Source organism: Corvus hawaiiensis, chromosome 4, assembly GCF_020740725.1.
Source record: "Corvus hawaiiensis isolate bCorHaw1 chromosome 4, bCorHaw1.pri.cur, whole genome shotgun sequence".
NCBI classification, from domain to species: Eukaryota; Metazoa; Chordata; class Aves; order Passeriformes; family Corvidae; genus Corvus; species Corvus hawaiiensis.
Genome location: NC_063216.1, coordinates 29,557,200 through 29,579,351, shown reverse-complemented (window position 1 = coordinate 29,579,351; position 22,152 = coordinate 29,557,200). Strand labels below are relative to the sequence as shown.

The window sequence follows — 22,152 nt, the reverse complement described above, 5'->3', positions numbered from 1 at the left end:
AACCATTAAAAGTCAGAGGACTAAACGTCCTCACTGTCCAGATTTCAGGGAATGATGACTGCTATAAAAGGCCAGGCAAAAAACATTCCCTTCACATCACTCCCATGTTCTAAAGTTAAAATAAATAAATCACTCACCTTTACAAGGTGCGTATATTACCTGTACACAAGCAGGTATATTTTAAAAATGATGACATGTCAACAGATTGTACATGTACTGTTTTATTTTTCTTTTGCACCTGCTGCTTCCTACTACTCTATTCTTCAACTTGCATAATATGCTGGTTTTGACTGGGATAGAGTCAATTTTCTTCACAGTACCTGGTATGGGCTGTGTTTTGGATTTGTGCTGGAAACAGTGTGGATAATACAGATGACTTAGTCATACTGCTGAGCAGTGCTTACACAGCATCAAGACCTTTTCTGTTTCTCACATTGTCCCACCAGAGGGAGGGATGGGGATGCACAAGAAGTTGGGAGGAAACACAGGACAGCTGACCTCAACTGTGCAAAGGGATATTCCATACCATATGGAGTCATGCTCAGCATATGGAGGCTGGGGGAAGAAGAAGGAGGGGGGGGTATGTTCAGAGTTACGGTGCTTGTTTTCCCAAGTTGCTGTTACATGTGAGGGACTAAATACTCTAAGTGGAACAAGAATGAACCAGTGCTAAGTGAAAAATGCTTTGTCTGGGTAAGTTTCAGAGCTCGCATACCTGAAGTGCTATGAACGTTGGTGAAGGAATTGTCAGAGGCACTGTAGGGCCAGGCACCAGGTGAAGGCAGCGAGGTGTTGAGGGAAGAATTAGACCCTATGGAAGGCAAAAGGAGAGAGAGAGAGAGGAGACCAAGTTCACAGAGTTTCTGTAACACCCTTAAACCCCGAGAGAGCCACAATTGTACCAATGCCAAGCTTTCAGGTGATCCCAGCCACAGTGCAAAGGCACACAGATTCCTTTTCAGGCAAATGCACCAGGCTGTTCGCCTGCTACAACCGCAGCATCGCGATAATCCCGAGTATCAGAGCGACTTTGATAATCGCAGACCAGCTGTTCACTGTTTTACCTGTGGTGTTGTCCCGCAGAAGTTGGTGGTCAGTATCTACAATGGGAGATGTGGCTGTCCCCCCCAGCACACTTCCAGGGGTCACATAGGGGTCAGATTCAGGGTCAATGTTTTGTATACCTTTCCATGGCACTCCTGGTTGGAACTCTGGGACAGGAGAGAAAAAGGAATTAGATGCAACCAGGGAAATGTCATTTACTAGAAGTAATTGCTGAAGGTATTTTAGGAGAGTAAACAATTGTCTTCTACACTGTTCCTCAGGGGGAAAAAAAAAAAGACTTCATTCTAGAAGTGTAATCTGTTTCACAGTTCCTCCCACAGCACTAGCTCTGGTGTCTGAATACAAGCCTACACTACAAAAAAAGTGGTACAAGTGCATCCAGTATCCCTTTAAGTGCTTCTGCTTTGCTACATTCAGATGAGGTTTCAATAGATTTAATGCATCCTGTATAAGATATGTAAGATTAGATTCTGTACAGAGACTTTGTGCACAGAAGCCTTTCCCAAGGAAAGGCTACTTACCTTGGGAGTTTGTAAACACGTGACGCATCACGCTGTACGTACACACACACTTTATACATCACTTATCAATACTGAGGTGAGATGCCTTGTGATAAAAGTAATGTACATACTCATTGACATTGTTCATGCTTCACAATGAGATGGGATGTACTTATCATGCTTTAGTTTCAACCATAGCTCCAGGCATGCCAGAATTTTAAGACAAGATGATAAATTATATTAAATATGAACACACAAAGACTCCAGTTACTGTAAGAAAGATCAGTAACTTAGTTCCTTAAGTGAATAAAGTGCTGTGGTCAGTTCTGGAAACAGTGGTGCAAAAGTAAAACTGACAAACACAAAAACAAGTAAAGAAGCTTCATATACTATGTGACAATTTGTGTAAGTGTGAGAAGCGTGCAAAAGTGGCAGATTTATCCTTTGCAGATACAAGTCCAGAATACAGAATTCCCAGCCCCAGTTTCTGAAATAATTAGAATATTTGAGTGTAATTAAAGATCCATTATTAAAATGACATCAAAGATGTGCCTCTAGAATGAGGCACTGTAGGATGAATCTGGCATGGAAGGGTGCATTTCAGTCACCTTTGTAACGAAGAAGTATAGTCAAGACTATCACTTTCACAGACAAATACAGAAGAAAATACGATACTACTGGTTCAAACAATTGCCACAGCAAGGGCAGTATTAGACTGTGACAATGCATGGGAGAATCTGAGAGAAGACAGAAGAAATGCCCCACTAGGTCAGAACTATGGTCCATCTAGTCCAGTATTTTGCCAACAGCAGTAGGAGAAATACCATTAAGGGACAGAACACAAGCCTGGCCTGTGGAATACTGGCCTCACAGTCTCCCAGTATCCACAGCTGTCCTACCTAAGATGGCAGAAATACCTACTACCTGCTAGCACCAGCTCGCAAAACTGTTTTCCCATCATTGTATCCAATCACTGTTTCAATTGGCTAGTAACACCTGTTTCAAGAAGCTCTGAAAGCAACAGAACCCAGAAGTTCACTGCTCTAGATGGGAAAAAAGCTCCCATCTATTTAAAATTTATATCCTCTTAATTCCAGCATTTGCACCATGGTTCTAGCATTGCAGGAGTCACAGAATTACAGTTCTGCATTTATCTTGTTCACCGCCTTCATGATTTTATAAACATCACTTATATCTTCCAATCTTTAGTAACTCAACAAAATAATCCAGGTATCAACTCTTCTAACACTATGAGCAATCAGCACAGCATCAAGGAAGGACTCTGCTCAGCTACTGCCAAAATACTGCCATCCCCTGACAAGCAGGACCACCTTATGGTTAAGGAAGAAGTGATACAGCCCTTGGGTCTACTCAAAATATCTTCTCTGTTCTGAGACAAAGAATTTATGAACACAGGTTAAAACCTGGAAATCAGAACTCGCTTGGAGAAAAAAAAAAGAAAAAGAAACCCAAGTCTTCTATCTGTAAAGATTCTGAGAATTGGTGAGACTGAAAATTAAGTGCACAGTAAGCTCTAATCAAAAGGTTAATGAATATACAAACAAGGCTCCAAGGACCAGGAGTATTAATGTTTATGAACACATTCACTCATCAATGTAACCCTGGCTGGAAAAGCATTTCCTTGAACTTTGGCAAACTGACAAATTTCCAAACTTTTCTTTGGCGCTGATAGTTATTATCATGCACATTCACCAACTTTTGTCTACAGACATGCTCTTTTATTTCTAGACAGTAAAGAAGACATGAGATGCATTTCTCCACTGATATTTGATAGGTCCTCTCAAGAAGTTCAAACATAAGATTATTGTGAAAACCATGACATCCAGGCCAGTTTGCCTGAAGTATAACTGAACTCGAATGGGAAAATGACAGTCTAAGTATTACCTAAGTATGCAAGTCTGTGCAACATAACCAAAAGACATAGTTCTCACCAATGCAGCAAAACTTGCTCTCACCTCCAGCTGTGATATCAGTTTGACTGGGCACCACTTCATTTATCTTTGTGCTGAACAATACTGCTCTCTTGAACAGCAGAATATCTGCAGCAGATGGCATTTAGGAGGAAAATGCGAAAGGTGTAGTCAGGGTGAATGCTGAGTGACTGCTGTTTTCATTCAAAGGAAAAATGCACCTATTTCAAGAGGTTTTCTCTTGAAAACTCATTTTTGATAATTTGTTTTCCAACAATGGGAAGAAGAATTCTATCTCTGAGCCAGGAACTGACAGTGGACCTCATCTACAAGCTTGTAGAGAAGGACCTAGAGTGTTAAGTCATTTTAAGTCTTCATTCTTCAGGGGTGTTAATAAAGTAGATCATGATTTCAGTTTTCCTTGTCAATGAAGTCTGTAAGTTAGACTATGAGACAGCTCAACAGGTTGATGGTTATGGAACAGTAACTTGTCCCAGCAGCCTATGGATCTCATAAGAGTGGAACAGCAATAACTGAATAAATGCCACCTGCCAAAACCCAGGATCTGTTAGATGAGGCCTGAAATCATAGTCTTGGGCTGCTCACACAAGAAATTATGGATGGTGCTGAGGATCTCAGTGAAATTTTATGTTCAGGATTTGTGAACTTCACTTATCCTCTCACAGTGGTGAGGCAGTCAGCAAGAAAAATTTTACTTATCACTGACAGTGGGACTACAGATCTGTGGTATCAACAAGGGGCAAAGAGCAGCTATCCAGCTTCTCACTTCTGTAACAGTTTTGGTATCAAGAATCTTGCCAAAACCAGTGGTTGCTCCAAAGCTTGGAAACACAGCAGAGCTGATCCTCACACGTCTCCTGTAGCATTTCAAGCAGTACTGTGTTTCTCAGTATTATACAGGGGAATGGTGACTAAGGAAACAAGTTCAGGAAACAAGAAGTCTGAGAGTGAGGTCTGGTAAAAGACTACGTTTTGGGAGTTTCTGGCATTATGAACAGCAACTCCAGTCCTAAAAGCTCTGTACTTAGCAACCAGGCTGACAGAAGTGTAACACAAATACACCTGTACAGAAAGCAGTGAGCAGTATGAAAATTCGTGGATGTGCAGATGTTTTTGAAATAACTAATTCTTTAGCTCTGTTAGCGCATCAGAAAATGTCTTCTTGCTGGAGTTAGACACTGAGGGCTTCCTTCATAAAAATCTTCAGCCACATTTTCTAGGTTTCCTGCAGTTGTATCTGTCACACAGATTCCTAGGCTTTCTGATGCAAGGTCTGTGCTACTGCTTTACCCAAGAGATGTACCTGGACTTTTAATTTTTTGTGCTTGACGGGATACACAGCAGAGGGTTTGCAGTTAGTAATGTTTTCCTGGAATGCAACTGTCTTCCAAACAAGAGAAAAATCACAGCATCCACTATTTGCTGAACAGCATTGGTGATTAATCTGTGCAACTTCAAGAACACCACCCTGTGTTTATATGAATGTTTTATATAGAAAATTCTGCGTGGATTCAAATACATATGTACTTTTCCTAGAGAGTTTTCTAGCAGTGCATTTCAGAAACATAAATTTCTGACAGTTACACCAGAAAACTTAAAAAATGTGCACCAGCCTGTCATCCCAAAAGCAAGCAAACCAGAAGATTCCTGAGCACAACTGAAGCATTGCAACGCTCTTCTAACCCTTTATGCAACATGAACGAAGGTGAACCACAACAGTGTGGTGTTCCCACCATCACAAAAAACCCCTACTTCACGTATTTTTCTTTCTGATTCCACACTACCAATAAAAGTTTTTACACTCTTTGTCAGCCTAACACAGCACAAATAAGGAATCAGTACAAAAGAAGGGAGACAGTGCTGTGTATTCTATGAACACATGTTTTCATGAAAATTTCTGTAAATGTAAAGTCACAAACCCACAGAAGATATGAGTTTACCTAACAAAAACCAAACACTATTCAGGCAATTCAGCAGTTAGTTCATATTTAGCCCAGCATTTTTTTAATGGAAATTCAACATATATGTTCTAATATAATGTGGAAGAAATTTCAAACCCAAGATAGGCCAAGCCACGCAAGTATTTTCTTTGCGATGGTTATTTAAGTAACTATGATGAGGAAAGGTCCAGCACATCTATTCTAAAGAGAGGACATAACCCCTGCCCTTATGTAATACCTGGAGGCCAGCTGGCATTGCTGGATTTACTTCCGATCTTGTTTGTTGGTGGAGATTTGGCAGGTAACCAACTATCACCAGCAGGGCCTGCATGGCTGCTGAGTGGGTCGCCCTGGATTATGTCAAACTGGTTGTAGGGCGATCCTCCACGAGCCTTTCCAGGGGGCACTATTGCACCTGAAGCATTAAAAACATACGTTTACACTCAGTAAAGGCTGGGATCTTTAGGAGTATGATATATTAAACCAAAAATATTTAAGATGCATACTGCTGAGGCAAGATATAGCTTCATCTAAGCTATTTCACCTCTGGCAAGATGATTCTACAAGGGCATTCCCAAAATTCCCCTTCTCACCATTTTTGTGCATATTGGCATCTTGTGAAGCCACAGAGGGCAGCCCTTCCATCATAGTCCACTGCTTAAAGCGGGATTCTGTTCCAGCCTCTTTCCCTCCCACCATGCCATAATCCATGCCACTTGAGCCAAAGCCTGTGAAACAAACGAACAAAACTCCATTGTCATTTTCAGTTTTGTTTTTAAATATCTTTAAACAGGGAGTCATTGTGATCATAAGAAAAAGGTGAAAAAAAAATCAACAACAGCAAAGGGTATGTTCAAGTTCAAGGGGCATCTTCCAAATAAGTATGTTAGGTCAGTATGCCACGATATGCTTTCTTCATAGGTTTGTCTTCTTCCCATGTAATGAAAAATAATGCAATTTGATTCAAAGTTGACACTTGTCATAACCTTCACTCTAATGCTTACACATATATTATTCATTTCTGGACCCAGCCGTAAGTGATTAACACAATTACCATATTAATAATAAGGAAGATACAGGCAATGCACCAAACCACCTTCCACAGAGCACTTACCACCTGAACTGTATCCAGGTATTTGCCCTTTGGTCTGTAAATCTGAGAGACCCACATTCAAAGGATTGGGTACCATGCTGTCTAAATGTGGCTTAGGCCCAACAGGGTGGGATGGCGAATGCTTCATGCCAGGCTGCCTCTGCTGCTGCTGCTGGAGGGCACTCACCATACGAGCAATCTGCAAATGAAAGAAAAAACTGGTTCATCTATGCTATCCTGTAACATAGAATTCCAGTAAACATAAAGAAATGGTGACTTAGAAGAGATCCAAAAGACCCTGCTCCCCATAAAGTGCAATATGAAGAGAGCAGATGACATTACTAAAGCCAGCACCATCTCTACTGCAGACTGCATTTCCCCAGCACATTTTGTACTTCACATGACTGACAAAAGCAGTGCCACGCACCTGTTGCTCCTGCTGTTGTCGCACAGCTTGAGATAACTTTCTCTGGCTCTGTAACAGCTGTTGCTGCTGCTGCTGCTGCTGCTGAAGGAGGAGCTGACAAGCCTACAAGACAAGTGAGGGTGGGAAGAGTGAAAATACAGAGCTCATCAAGCGAAATGTAATTGCCAGGAGCTGTTCACTAGCAAACTCCTTGCTCAGAACTTAGATAAACTGTTTCTCATTCCACTCACTCAAGTAAAATGACAATGAAGGCATTAGAAGAATACCACATCCTTCACTTGTTTCTAATTTAACATTATGCAACAGAATTACTTGTACCTGCTTTATTACCATCACTATGACTACAAGTCTGAAGAAAACTTCATTAAAAATCAACAAACAACTGCTTTCTGTGCAAAAACCTGGCTTAGAGTCATTACTAACCCACTGCAATCCACAATAATTACATGGGCCTATTTGGTTTATCTGCTGCCTTCTAGCAGGGCTTTACTACCCCTTCTAGCAAAGGGGGAATACTTGTACAAAATAACATCAGTAGACCAAAACAGAATAAGCATAAGAGGAAAACTCTTTCAGCAGACAATTTGCAAACAATCTGTAGTCTTGTTTCACGAGATTACTAGCTACTTACTAATTGAAACTGGGGAATCTGTGGAAGCTGGCTCAGCATGGCAATCTGTTGTGGAGAAAGCTGGGGGCCCATATTGAAAAGACCAGGATTCAAGCCACTGTTGGGAAACTGTTTGAGCATGGAGGCCGAAACCTGCATGGAAACCAGTTACATAACCTGAATGCACTGCCACGAGGAAAAGATGATGAAGTAGAAGTATTTCTATAAAGGAACAAGTATGACACCAATCTTCAATGGTGCTCTGGGAAAGACATTACAGATTTATTAACACATCACATTTAAACATGCACAATCTGTAACTTGGGCTGAGTGAATACCTCACTTGATTGACAGTATACAGTATTACATGTGCAGATGCAGACACACACACAAAGATTCCTCCCCCAACCAATCAGGTGCTAGAGACTGCACTAAATTTAAATGCTGATATATATATATATATATATATATATATATATATATACGCAGCTAACCAGTAATCACAGTACTGCATTATCACATTAAAAATGTACTGCTTTACAAGGGAAAAGAAAGGCATTCAGGCAGTCACCGGAGCAAAGAAACAGTGCCTCACAGAAAGAGTTAATCTCTTTGTACATTGAATAAGATATAGTAAAAGACAGGAGTAGGTGGAGAAGAATCCCCCCATTTCTCCCTGCATTATTTGAGAGTTACACAAGTACAATTCAAGAGAGTATCAAGAATTGTTCACCAAGTCCAAAGCAGAAGGTAAACTTGTACATTTGGAGACCCTGAGGTCTTAAGATTAAGCTCTGCCATGTAAATGTAACATGTAGCCCTTCATCAAACATCTCTTTTGGGGGGGACAGGAAGCACAGGACAAGACTACTTAAAAAAATTAATCAACCTGTCACACTTCAGAAACACTTTAAGCTTTCACGTTTATTTGTTCTTCTTAAAATACTTTGCAAAAGCCTATGTAAGACATATGATTCCCAAATCCACTTTTGAGGTTTAAAAATACTGGTAGCGAGCATTTACCATCAACTGCCTTGGAATACGATAGAATGCTAATGTTTCTGCACTGAGTTTTCAGCACTTTCACTACGAATTTTAATGGTTTTATCTTATTTAATTTTTCCATTTCTTAACATCAAGTTGAGACTAAGATAGGTGTATAAGTAACCTCAATGATGTGCTCTGAAGGCTGTAGCTCTACTTTTACAAGTAATCAGTTGCTATAAATTCCTTACCTGGGGAGAAAGGAATTGGGGAGGCACTTGCGCCCGGATATTGGGGGAAGGATTTAGTGGCTGCACTGGTGTGTGCATGCCCCTCGATTGTGCTGTGCTGTTTCCAAACAAACCATGATTGCCACCCTATAAAATTAAAGCAGTAGTGAGAAGATGAATCCTGCAGGATAATGGATTTCTATGCTAGTAACTACATATCAGTAACAATGAGCCAAGTACTGACTTAAACAGAGTTCCCTTAGAATTACAGACGTTTGCCTAAAATCAGTAATATTTGGCCTGGGTTAAAACCACTGTACTACATTTTTGAGATGCAGGTTGTTTCTCCTCTAACACTGAAGGGTCATGCTTATCTACTTACTTCAAAGCACACGACAAATCTAATGTTTGAATATTTTGCACATCACGTGTTGGGAAATGGAAACTTGGAGAACAAACAACAAACTAAAAACTCCTTTCTATTGGCTTACAAGTATGACAAGACTGTGTCAGCAAGAATTCTGATCCCCCATTTTAGAGAAGACAGGTACTTTGCCTGAGATATCACTCATAAGGTTATTATTTCCTCTGCAGGCCTTTCATTAACTGAAATTTGAATTCTAAAATCCTATTAAAAATTTTCCTTCTGCCATGAAAATTTCAGCATTCTGGATCTGGATATTTTCCTTCCCCTTTTCTCCAACGAAATTTGGAGAAAATTTTCAAGTGAGAAAAAGAATTGTGTTGTTTTTTTTTTTTCTTCAGTGATTTGTTTTCTAACACAAGAAGACTTGCTGTTTGAGGTTTTTTTATGGGAAGTATTTACTGGTTTATAAGCAACTTCTGTAATAAACCTTAATGCATGAAAAAGACCAAAGAATATTTGTCATTGTATTTCATGATTTCAGCCTCTTGAACAGACTTTTGGTACCATTTTTCAAAAAAAGCAACAAGAAATGTTACAAACTGTCTCCTACACTAAGGGAGCTACACTCTCTTGCTTCTAAAAGCTGAAACCCATACTCCAAAGCACCCTTATGTGCCATGATTTTGTCCTTTCAGTTTCAAGACCCTCAGAATTTCCCTGCTGTATATTAGGGTGTCTGTGACCCTCAGATACCTGGGGTTCTAAAGAGCATATTTTCCACTCCTCAGCCATCATTCCCCCATTCTGCCTGTCCATGCCAGCATTTCTGCACCCAACGTAAGTTCATCATTCTTCCAAACTGAGATTGTGCAGGCCTTCACTAAAACCTTTCCTTCCCTTATACACCAGGATTTCATAAATCCTACCATAATACTGTGCATCCTCTGCTATCCTTTTGCTCAAACACAAGTCACTCCTCCTGCTTCTACACCAGCAGCACTATGGATTGCCTCATTCATCTGCATCCCCCTCCACTTAAGGTGTCTTCTCTTTCAGAAGTAACTCCTAAGCATGCAGGAAGGCAAACAAAAAACCCCAAAAGACAAGAGATTTTATTCTGGAAAGAGCCAGCTGGAGTCAACTACACATTCACACTTTTGAGAGGTCTTGAAGCTGCAGTTACACTTTCAGCCCTCTCTAGAACTCTACAGAATTCTGCACACTGAGATCAACAACATGCCTGCAAATTTTGGACTTAATCTGATGTTCAACACTGTGTCACATAGAAACAGAAAGACAACACAAAGAAACACCATCATGTTAGGCATGTGACTACATAAGCTAGACCAGCTGCAATAATTAGGTACTATTCTTTCATTTCCTAGTATTCCTAAAATATTTTCTTTTAGAATAATGCAGAACATAATAGCCAGAAATTCTTCCAAACTGCAGTTAATCACTTAATTTCTTCCCCACCATTTTCCTCTACACAAAAATATTACTACTTCAGGAATTTTTAAAGGCTACTAAATCAATCCTTACTTTGGACTGTGAGGAAGGGAGAAGGGAACAGGCACAATGCTAAATCACTGCAACATTTTACAGGCACATTTCTACATACAAGGTCTTTGAGTGGAGTCTGAAAAAACTCAGTGTTGGGCTTGATGAGGCACATCAACAGCCTCTAACTGGGTTTTAAGCCAGCAATTAAAATAAAGGATGCCACTAACTTCACGACTTCTGAAAAGCACTTCTACCTGCTGTTGCACTGTGATTTAGGAAGAGGCCAACAAAACCAGACAGAGTACATTCTGATGCTAGGAACCAAAGTGGACTGCTTCTCAATGGCCTGATACAGCTGAAATTTCCATTAACAATTTTAATCTATTCAGCAGAAAAACAAATGCAAGCAACCAACTAACCAGGATTAAGCCCAGGTTGCAGCCTTATAACAATGCATCTTATAAGGTGGCCTGCTTACTTGTCTAGCAGCGAAGTTTTGGGGACTGAGCCCTGAGCCGATTGCCCCAAGGCCGACGTTGGATAGTGTGGAACCAGAGGGAGACAGCTTGTAGCTGGGAGAAGGGGAGAAGGGAGAGCAGGGAGCCTCATCCCCAAGGCACCCATCTTGATTGGAGAAAGGCAAAGTCAGCTGAAGCAGCAGTTAGCCAACAGCAGGAGTTGGTTAGTGAAGCAACAGAATGCAAGAGGAGAGAAAGAGGGACGGTGAGTGACTAGGAAGAAGCAAAGGTAATTTGTAATAGCAGTTACAAGGACAAAACTTCTGATTCAAACGATCACTTGACAATTAAGATTTTGGTCCAAGGAGATAATCGATAAATTCCTATGTTTTCTTTTTAAAAATACATTTTGAACTCTCATGAAATTTGTTTCTGATAGTGGCTATTACCACTACAGAAATAAACAAATCTTGAATGAATTCCTCATGTTAGCACACACCTACCAGCATAATTTGTTAGGAAACGCATTAGCTTTGCTCATGGTATTTATTTAATTATGCCACCAGAGGGAGTTGACAAAACTTTTTTTTAGCTTGTTATACCAAAATGGAGGAGTTAAAAAATTCCTTGACAGTTAACACGCCCTCAGAATTTTTAAACCAAATTTATTTTCCATTTTATATGTGATAAACTGTATTTTAAAAAAACAGCCCTAGAGCATTCTGAATCTATTGGACACTCTCCAATTCATAATGTGAAGCAATTAATAATTGATAATAACAGTGAAAGCTTCTGTTTAAAATAGGCAAGAATATGAAAGAAACACTACCATAACATACAACAGATGTCACAGAGAAACAGATGTCATACAGAAGCTTACAGTACACGGACATACAGCATAAGGGGTTGTGGAATTCAGAAAGGGTGTTTCCAATAAATGCCAGACATGAAAGAAGAAAAAAATCTGGAAGACTGTGATTACTTATATTTACTTAGATCTCAACCAATTTTTTTTACAGTAGATGACTGTAGTTAGTAGCCAAAAGAATCATCATGATGAAACTGACAATGAATTTCATTGCTACCAGTAGTTTACCCTTCCAAGAAAAAAAAAAAAAGTAATTTCTGTCTACATCAAAACCAATCTATTCTAGAATAAAAAGCCTCACTCTCCCCAATTTAGTTTGTCTATGCACACCTGACACCTGTTTTATACACATGTTCATTCTACCAATATAACTCCCCCACACCTTTTATTACTGAGCTCATTCAGGATTATTGAATTTTTAGCACCTCTGGAGAAGTAGGGTAAAAACCGGGACCTTGAACATAGAGGTTGGTATTAATTTATCTAAAGATATTTCTCTCACCTTCTCAAAATAAGGCCCACTATCTGTGGTTCCCATGTCTTTGGAATTAGGTGGACGGAACCCAGATCGATCCTTTCTCATCATGTCATTAAAATCCCCGAGATTCATGGCTCGTTTGTCTACCTCAAACTTCTTATCTGGGAGACCACCTGTAAAAAACCAGGAAATTAGTGCAAATAATCTCTACCATGTTTCATGACAGCAGGTTCATAGCCAAAGAAATAATCTTTAAGATCAGGATATAAATTACATCTGTCTTATAACTTAGCATAGATACAGTTAGTATTAAAAGTGTTGAAAAATTCATGTAGGAAGCTTCATTTAACACTGAACATGTCAATTTACTTTATAGAGTTTAATGTGAAGTAGTTGTCACAATTTATGTACAGATATAAACATACACATTTCAACTAATTATATTAATTATTACCTAGTTCTCTCTGTCTTCCAAAACCTGCACTGTCATTTGCTGGAATTCAGTATGTAGAAAGACCACCATTTAAGCTCTCCATGTATTCTACTTAGCCTTTACTGGGTTTGACACTGAGAAATTCTTTGCGATGCTTTGAAAACTTTGGTCACATGCATATCATTTGGTCAGAATTCTCCTACAAGAGTTAAGTGAACTTAACTCTGGAACACAAGAGATCGACTGGTATACTGTAACTTCAGACAGACAACCAGTCTCCCTCAACCTGTACACAATAACACAGCCACTAACAGAGACACTTCCCAAACACCTGCTAAAGTCTCCTGCCATTGTTTAGGCAATAACCTGGTGGAGTATGAGGAGATGTCAATAACAGATGACCAAACTGAAACACACATGGTGAACAAGACAATCGACTTTCTCTAAAAGCTTTATCATCAGCTGAAGAGCTGACTGGAAGAAGTTTTCTACCTTACACACTGAACTGTTGCCAAGGAACAATTATTGTGGTTGTATGTGGCACCTGTAAGCTATCAGATGCATATTGCTATGTTGAAATAGATGGAAAACATCTTCGTTTTAAAATACGGATGTGACAGAAATGAGCTTGACTGGTGTTTTTAGTTTTAAAGAATACTGTTTAGTTAGTAGCACAGATGGTCTTTCCAAGAACCGTTTGAAAAACACGTCAGCACAATTAACAAGAAAATCTATGATTTTCAAAAGGAAGTTTGTGATAACCTACCCTACCAGCAACAGAACACAACCTTTATCAAACACAGCAGTCAGCTAATCATTCTAATACTGTCAAGACAGTGTTCCTTGAAAAAGCTTCTCAAATCCAGCATCTCTTCTTAATGTCCAATCCCAGTCTATTAATATTCACAGCTATGCTACTGCCAAGAAGCTATGAAACTGACCGCTAACTGCATGGGTTTTTCTTACCTGCACAGCTTTCAAAGTTGATCCAGTTTCATCCTCTCAGATGCCTTCAACCTCATTCATAACAAAACAGTTGACAAATCACCTACCTATCTTAGCTTGTAACTGGAGTCACACTGACCTGGATGAGCTCATGATTCTCTGATCCCTTTCTAACATATCCTAAAAAGCTACAAATGGCTCTGCAAAAGCAGTCACATAGCGTCACACACAGCTCAGTGCTGTCAATACCTACATCAAACCACTGCACACAATGCCAGCAACGTGCTACCAAAAGGCTCGTGTGCTTTAATTCCACACAGGAAGCCCTAGCCATTAGCTGCTTGAAAAGAAACTGAAAGCGAGGCATAGTTGCATCACTGTCTGAAATGAAACTGGGTCAATGCCAACACAAGATGACTAAGCCACAGAAACACCCTTCTGTCTCTCCAGTTACCCTGATGATCCAAACAGCTCCTCAAACATTACTGAATGATGCCTTGTAAAACACACAGAGCATTAAAAGAGCACCTCTGAAGGCTTCAAGCACAGATGCATGTCACTTAGTGCTGAGGCAGCTGCTTAAACTTCAATATAAATAAGGCCTCACTGAGAGAGATGATTGCATTCCTTTATCCCATTCCTAGAAAATTCTAATACAAACTTGAAACCTGTGTATGAGTTTTGTCTTTTAACTTGTCAACTAAAGCTATAAATAATGTAGGTGGCTAAAGAATAGCTTTACCTTATGTAGTAGAAGACAACTGTCAAAATCTGAAAAGTCTAAATTACCCTCTACAGTAGGCAAAAACACTTGTGTGTGAATAAATATGAAGCCCCGAATTCTCTACATGCAGAAACATAGAACAGGTTAAAAGCTAAACCATCTTCATAAAAGAAGACCCTATCAGTTCTTGGATTTCCCCACTATTAAGAGTTGTGAAAAACACTGTGAAAAATGCAAAATCAAACAAGGACTTGGAAGATGATGTTCACTCCCAAGTGTGGAAAAACCCACTATCAAGTACATCTCCCCCACCACATGGACAGAGCTTACAAAAAAAAAAAAAAAAAATCTGAATTCCATGCAAAATTATATAATATGATCCTGCACTGGGAAGTAGGAGACAGAAACTGCTGCTGAGCAAAGTTGCCCAAAACATTTGCCAACAAGAGACCCTAAGAGACTCCAACATGGTGAAAACAGATACACCCAGTGGGGTAACCCAAATGGAGAAAACCATTTGAAACATTTTCTGCTTGACCACAAAAACATTTAAAAGATACTGATTTTATACCTTTACCATAAATTTACATCATCCAAGCCTACTGAGCAAGCACATGCACTTAGACATTGAGGTGTTTCATCTGAATGATAAATCAAATTACAGCTTTGTAATATATTTACAACAGCCAGGTACACGAATTGCATTTGAGTCAATAGAAATTTTAAATTCATTTCTCAGTATTTACAGGTGATTTGAGAACTCCCTGATCTGCACAGGTTTTAACTAATATATTAAAAAAAGAGATAAAGGTGATTGTCAAACAGGATAAAAGAAAATACAAAATATTAAGTGGTTCTGACAAGCTACTTTACTGTAGCAAACCTCCTATCGCAGAACTTACAGAATAGGAAATATTTCAATGGGAAAAAAGTTATATCCTATTTTCAAAGCAGAAAAGCTATCCATTACAGAGATTTGATAGAAAAAGAAAAGAAGTACATCTACCTCAGGCATGTTATCAATCCATCTCTTTTCTGTCTTGGTCAGTAAATAAAAGTACTGCTCTAGCACTTGAAATAAAGGGAACACACTCTTCAAACAAGGAGACTGAGACCAACGTAGTAAGAATTACTGACAGTGCATGATGATCAGAGCCAAGGTGCTCCAAGCACATCAAAGTCCAAGTTTTCTTTGACATATGTGGTCTCCAAGCACAGATTTAACTGTACATTTATTCATAAACTAGGGAAGTATCATGCTGGCAGTTATCTGTCAGAAAAACCTGGTATGTTGTAATCTTGACTGAAAACCAGTTGAAGAACAAGCCTATCTCATCAATAAGTCCAACTTTTAAAGTTTAGAAGTAGACCTAGACTGAGCAAAACAGCTTATAGCTTTCACAAACAACTGCCATAATTAACAAGAGCAAAACTGCTAAGCAGAAGTAACAGAAAAGCCTATGAAGATCTGTTACATTCTCAGCCATACTAAATGGCTCTACCTAAGATGAAGGGATGCCACCATTAATGGGCACACTGAACTTAAAGAAGTGCAACATATCAAAGTAAAAGATGTAGCCTTCCTGCACCCTTTCACAGGATATTCTGAGCAGCAGCCATCTCCTCAGAAGCTCTGATGGCCTTGAAAGTTCCAAAGGATCCTTAATTTGGAGATAAAGAACCAAGAGAGCTATAATCAGCATAATCCAGGCTACCATCCTCTTCATTTGTATATACTTAGATCTGTTTTTTACCAGCAGCATCTGAAGGCAGACGAGAACTAAACGTCCATGAAGATGACTGATCTCTACCTAGACATTCTTTAGAGAAGCATGATACAATCAGAGCCTGAATTCTAGAGGATGCACGAGGCCAAACTGGAGAGATCAAAGAACTGTTACTTTCCACAAAACTGAGTTGTACCATTTTAACTAAACATTTTTATGACCTCTTACTGAGACCCTTAACTTCTTCAGAGGAAGACAGCAATTTTGGGAAAAATGAACAACTGAATCCTCTATGAAGTGTGATAGAAATTTAAGAATGCAATGGATTCTAAGCTGAGAGACACTCCATCTGTATGGATTGTATTAGAATACCAAATCCACAGCTGGTATTAGATGCAGGTAAGTTTTGACTACCACAGCTCTACCTTTGGTGCCACACAGCCCACAGTGCTTAAGCTGTGTAGCAACTGTGGTGAAGCAATCCAGAACATAAAATGTAGTTCTACTGAAAAGTAATTTGTAATAGCCTGAGGCATGCAACTGAAGAAATCAATGACACAGGATAATTTTTTTCCCCTCACATCACCTCCAGGAAGCTGTAGTAAATGGGATGTCCTACTGGCATAAAGGGAAAACAGTACTCTTCCACCAAATGAAAAAGGTTTTCACTTTCTTAAAACAGTAACAATGAATACAAACTAAAAAGATTAAAACCGTCTTAACAGATGTCTCTGGCCCAAGTTCTAGCTCTGCTCTGTACAGGTATACATCCCAATCTTGCACACCAGGGTCAAAGCTTACAGACAACACAGAGGATGCTTTTTACTCTACCCTTATACTATGAGGAGTGCTAAAAGTAAGGATCAAACCCTTCCAAAGTACAGCATCTCACATGATCTCACATTTCAAATGCATTGAAATTAAAATATACGCACCTACAGACAAGTCCATCTTACTGCCTGGAATATCGTCAGTTTGACTCTGGGGGGAAAAAAAAAAAATCAATTCAGTTCTGACTTCTATTCAATGCTGAGAAGTATTTCAGAAAGGTGGAACGCAGGAAGAACACGCTTGTGCCAATGAAAGTTTTCCTTTAAACTAAAATTGAACACCGGGGTTTCTGGTATCACCCTCGACACACCCTGCCTCAACCCCCTAACGCTGTGCATGGCAAGTTCACCCATACGAAACCAGACACATGAATGCATGCGACAGAGAAGGATGGACACAGAGATGCTCCAAAAATGAACCTCTGTCCTCATGTTCCAGTGGTCGAGTGACAAAACTGAAAAGAGTGGCCAAAATGATAGCTCATCCTCATGACTTGTCATGCCATCAAATCTTGAAACATGCTGCCATGGGATTCTTCAGTTGGCAACCTGGGACAGGGTGTTCCCATGGCTTTCCAAAGCATCTACAGTCTAGCAAACTGAATTAGAGCTTAGGAGCCAAAAGACACTGCAACTAATCCTAAGCATGTCAGTGACAGCTTGTGCAGCCCTGGATTTCCCACACAAACTCTGCATTGTTATCTTTTGTTAGCCAGCATTACATACTATTCCTGCTTCACAGGATGACAACTGGCACAATATTCTGCAAAATATTTTACAAATTAGCTTGTCAGAAGTTCCAAAAAAAAGTGTATATATATAATTATTTTTGAAATACTTCCCTATGGCTCTTTTTCTCGACGATGTGATATTTATTTATTCACTTTACCAAACAATTTTTATTTATGGATTCATAATGAGCCTTTTTTGTTCTAAAAAGACCCTGCTGTACTTCAAATATAAATTCAGCTAAGACAGACACAGGACTGTAAATCTCCTTATCTGATAGGTGGCTGAGATTCAGAATGAATACCTTGGATTACCACAGATATCTGACACTATAGGCAGGAGCCTCTACCTTGAGTGCTCTAAACAGCATGAAATAGGAAAATAATGAATATGAAAATAAAAGTAAAAAAACCCCAAACCCAAAGCAACAAAGAACCACCCCACACTAAAAAGCAACAACCCTCCCCATAAAAACAGACAAAACAAGAAAACACACATCCCCCTCCCAAATCTATTACTTGCAAGGAAACTGCAACCTCAGAACAAGAGTTATCATAAAGTAACTTTAGGAATCAAAGTATATTTGGGTTTTTTTCTGAGAAGCCATTCTGAGCCAGCTACTACAGGTATTATAATCAACATCCCAGCGTAGCAGATGGAGATCAATAACTGTGAAACAGCTGATCTTTTGACTTACTTAAAGCTTACAGCTTTCTCACAAAGTTGGACTTCCTTTTAAAAAAAATTTACTTACTAGCAAGCCCATATTTGAAAACTGTTTGGATAAAGGGTTCATCCACGAATCACTATTTCCTCCTTTTAATGCGCACTGGAAAAAAAAAAAAAGACAAAAATATTTTTAAGAAACTTCTTGATTCCTTAAATTCTCCTTTATCCTTGAGATGAGCAAGTGTAAAATGAAAATTCTGGTATCAGAGAAATTAATCTCATGAAAAAAATTATTTAAAGTATTTATGTTTGGAAACATTTACCAAATATTCTGTCTCATACAATTGCTCACTGTTAGGTATTCCAAAGTCATTGAACATTGTCATGTAGGATGTTTATCACACCTTCAGTTTCATTCTGTAATCTGGAAAGCTTTGTGAACATTTTTTAAATTTTCCTATGTTACAGTTCAATACAATCTTTACTCCAGTACATACAGATGCCGATTTCTTCCTTGCCTTTCTTCCCTTAGCATGCTGTCTCTTGCACAGGCACTGTGCTGACCAGGGTCTCCCTTTGGCCTCAATGTAATTTACAGATCATCAAAACCAACACTAACACAGTTCAACAATGAAGAAATTTTTCCGTTGTTTTGGTGGTTAAAATAAAAAAGCTTTAAGTGATAAAAAAGTCCCTGAGAATAACTGCTGCAGAACAGGAACCGTAAAACTCCCTACCATGTCACAACAGTATTTCCATGTCCTAGGAAACTGCTCTGCCTCGCCTTTTGAGTCTGCTCCACCTGTTTCGTGAGAAGCAGACACAACACAGTCCTTCTAATATTAATACAGTAACAAGTGTTACTGTACTAAAGAATTTTAATGCAAACAAGCCTCAGAAAGAAATTTACTCAGGACTACAGCCAAGCTCCTGCTCCTGTTTGAGGCCAAATGTTAACAACAACAAACATAAGGCAAACATAAATCCAACAGTTGACAGAAATAAGAAGTGCCTGTGCCAAAGGGACTGTGGAATCCAAACTTCAGCAGGCTATGCAAGAAAAACAGCAGCAGCCTAACACTGAAAGATGTGTCAGCAAGAGAAGAGAAATAGCCTTGGGATACTTATTTCCATTTAGTAATGGCTGTGCAGCTTACAAACCAAAAGAATTTGACACCTACTGGAACATTTATTAGTCATAACAGGTGTAGTATATTAAAGCAAATCAAAAAACCTCCCATTTTTTTACACTATTTTAAGCAGCATCTTTCTGTGACTCTGCAAAACCTTCCTAAAAAAAATAACTATCTAATGCTCTAACATATCAGTCAGACTGTTTTCAGACAACACAGTAGTTATGAATCACTCAAGCATTTTACCTTCATTTGTGTTTTCTTTCCTCCTTGTCCCCAGCTTGTTGAGTTGTGGGAGGAACTGCTTCCCTGAGAGCCTGCTGTATTCCAGACTCCTCCCTCCTCCTCCTCTTCCCAGCTGGAATGACGTGTTCCTGTCACTGGCCCATCACTCTCTCCCCAGCCATCTTGCATAGATTTAGAACCTTTAGAAAAAGGAAAAAAAGCTCTAAAGCAGTCTACAATACCATGCAGCTGGCGCTGTGACACTGCAACATTAGCTGAGATCATCAGAATCCCAAAGGAACTAAAAAAAATAAAATTCAAAACTGTGTCTTCACTCTAACAGCTGTAAAAACTTGTGCATGAATCCCAAAACCCAAGAGATTTGGTGGCATGTTCACATGTCATGTTTTGCAACTATTTTAAAGAAATGTCAAACCTTTAAAGATATAATAACAATAGGGACCTCTTACACAGATACAGTTGTATTTAAAAGGCAACCTATTATTTTCGAGTGCAAATGAAAGCCTTCAAAGCACACTCAAAAACCAGATGTGCTGAAGACTCTGGTTCAGGTGGTTTATCAATTATTTCCTCTCTCACTTCAAAACTTTAATACTCCCCTTGCCCTACACTCTTCCACAAAATTACAGAACCAGAACTTTTAGGCACAACAACTAAGTAGGATCTGAAGGCAAGGACCTGACATTGTCCTCTGGTACAAACAACACCAAAAGTAATTTAATGCAAAAAAACCCAAACTCCTCTACTACAAATTCTGTTCTTAACGATGTCACTAAAGAGACTTACTAGCAGAGCTGCTTAAGTATATCAGAAAGCTACAACCACTTCACTGTATCAGTTTAGACTTTTCCCTCTTTACTTCTTTTCTTGCTGTTATTCTCCAGCATTGTCACACAACTTGGAATTCTAACCTTTACTGACAAGCCATCAGGAGCTCAAGTCCTCATCCTGTCCACTATCCAACTGTTCTTCCTGCTCTGACTCTTCATTCTGCACATTTATTCCTGTATCTATTTATTCAGCATTTATCTACTTCAGAAAAGATTTCCATCATCAACATCACTTTGTAATAACTAATGCTTTAATTGTCTGGGGTTTGACTGTGGAAATCAGGAATAAGGACATTAACACACACAGCAGAAGGTCTGAATATAAAAAAAGTCAGGAATTGCAATTAGTCTACCATGGGGATCTCTACCCTGATCATAATGAAAATAAGTACAGCAGCATCTTATGGTGGTTTAAGAGATACCTTAAAATGCATCATAAATAAACCCGCAGATGCTTCACAGAAAACAGCTTTTTAAAGGCTGTTCATTTGGGTACTAAAACAGAGGGCTGCTTATGAAACATACTGGTCCAAGTGCAGAAAATCTACCTCTTGACCCTTTAATTGTGCTACTTACACAGAAAAGGCTACACTTAAGTACTATGACTGCAGAGTCAAGAATATAATCTGGAAATGTTATACTGGGTAGTCCCTGCAGCTTTAATTTACTTCTGGTGACAGTGCTTAAATATATACTATGATACTGATCTTAACTACATAACCATACATTATTTTTCTGCACTGACAACTCTCTTGGGTTCTTGAACGTGAATCTGGAAGTGACGTAAAGATCACTTGTCTATATGACACCTACTTAATTTTTTGCATTTGTTGAGTAAGGAGGTACCAACAGCTATAGCACACAAATGAAATTGTGACGATACCAAAAAAAAAAAAAATCTATTACAGAAAACGGAATTTATTCCTACTTCTGCCACAATATTCTTATGCAATGCTGTTAGAACTAAGTAAACCTACTATTTTAAACAGGTGGATAATGGTCTACGCTTCCTTCTTTGGCTCCAAACTGTTGTTTTTTTTTTTTTTTCCTTTTCTGATACAGCTAGTCTGTAACCTGTCCCTAGATTTTGCTCTAGAGCTGGGGACAGCTCACATACAGAGCTGCACGTGTATGTTGCAGTTCCTTGGTTATGGCACACATACAGACCAGTCACAGTATGTGAATGACCATGTGTAGTCTTATGAGACTGTATTAAGCATCAAATCAACAAAAATCAACAAAATTTTCAATGGATCAATTTCAGGAGTTCTAATTTTGGTTATATTTAGGTGTCTATTTATAGATAAAAGAAGACATCCATCTGAACTCAGCTTAGCATCCTCAAAGTGCCAAGTTTGTGTGGCAGGCATGGGAAGCCTGTCATCCACAAAAGCCTGCTACAATGATAACT

The 22,152-nt window shown here is 39.1% G+C and overlaps 1 protein-coding gene across 9 annotated transcripts in view; it reads right to left on the bottom strand.

The window, feature by feature from the left end:
• The window catches only part of TNRC6B (trinucleotide repeat containing adaptor 6B), a 122,994-nt gene that overhangs the window by 6,005 nt on the left and 94,837 nt on the right, over positions 1–22,152 (bottom strand). For 6 of the 9 annotated variants that reach the window (XM_048301479.1, XM_048301473.1, XM_048301474.1 and 3 more), the window contains 13 exons: positions 19,912–20,090; positions 18,618–18,692; positions 17,240–17,285; positions 12,500–12,648; positions 11,150–11,320; positions 8,823–8,948; positions 7,609–7,740; positions 6,978–7,079; positions 6,572–6,749; positions 6,051–6,185; positions 5,696–5,872; positions 1,065–1,211; positions 716–811 (listed from right to left, as the gene is read on the bottom strand). In XM_048301479.1, coding sequence (XP_048157436.1) covers positions 716–811; positions 1,065–1,211; positions 5,696–5,872; positions 6,051–6,185; positions 6,572–6,749; positions 6,978–7,079; positions 7,609–7,740; positions 8,823–8,948; positions 11,150–11,320; positions 12,500–12,648; positions 17,240–17,285; positions 18,618–18,692; positions 19,912–20,090 — 1,713 coding nt within the window. The remainder of the gene's footprint in view (positions 1–715; positions 812–1,064; positions 1,212–5,695; positions 5,873–6,050; positions 6,186–6,571; positions 6,750–6,977; positions 7,080–7,608; positions 7,741–8,822; positions 8,949–11,149; positions 11,321–12,499; positions 12,649–17,239; positions 17,286–18,617; positions 18,693–19,911; positions 20,091–22,152) is intronic. The other 3 variants (XM_048301482.1, XM_048301480.1, XM_048301481.1) reach the window with 2 other exon arrangements.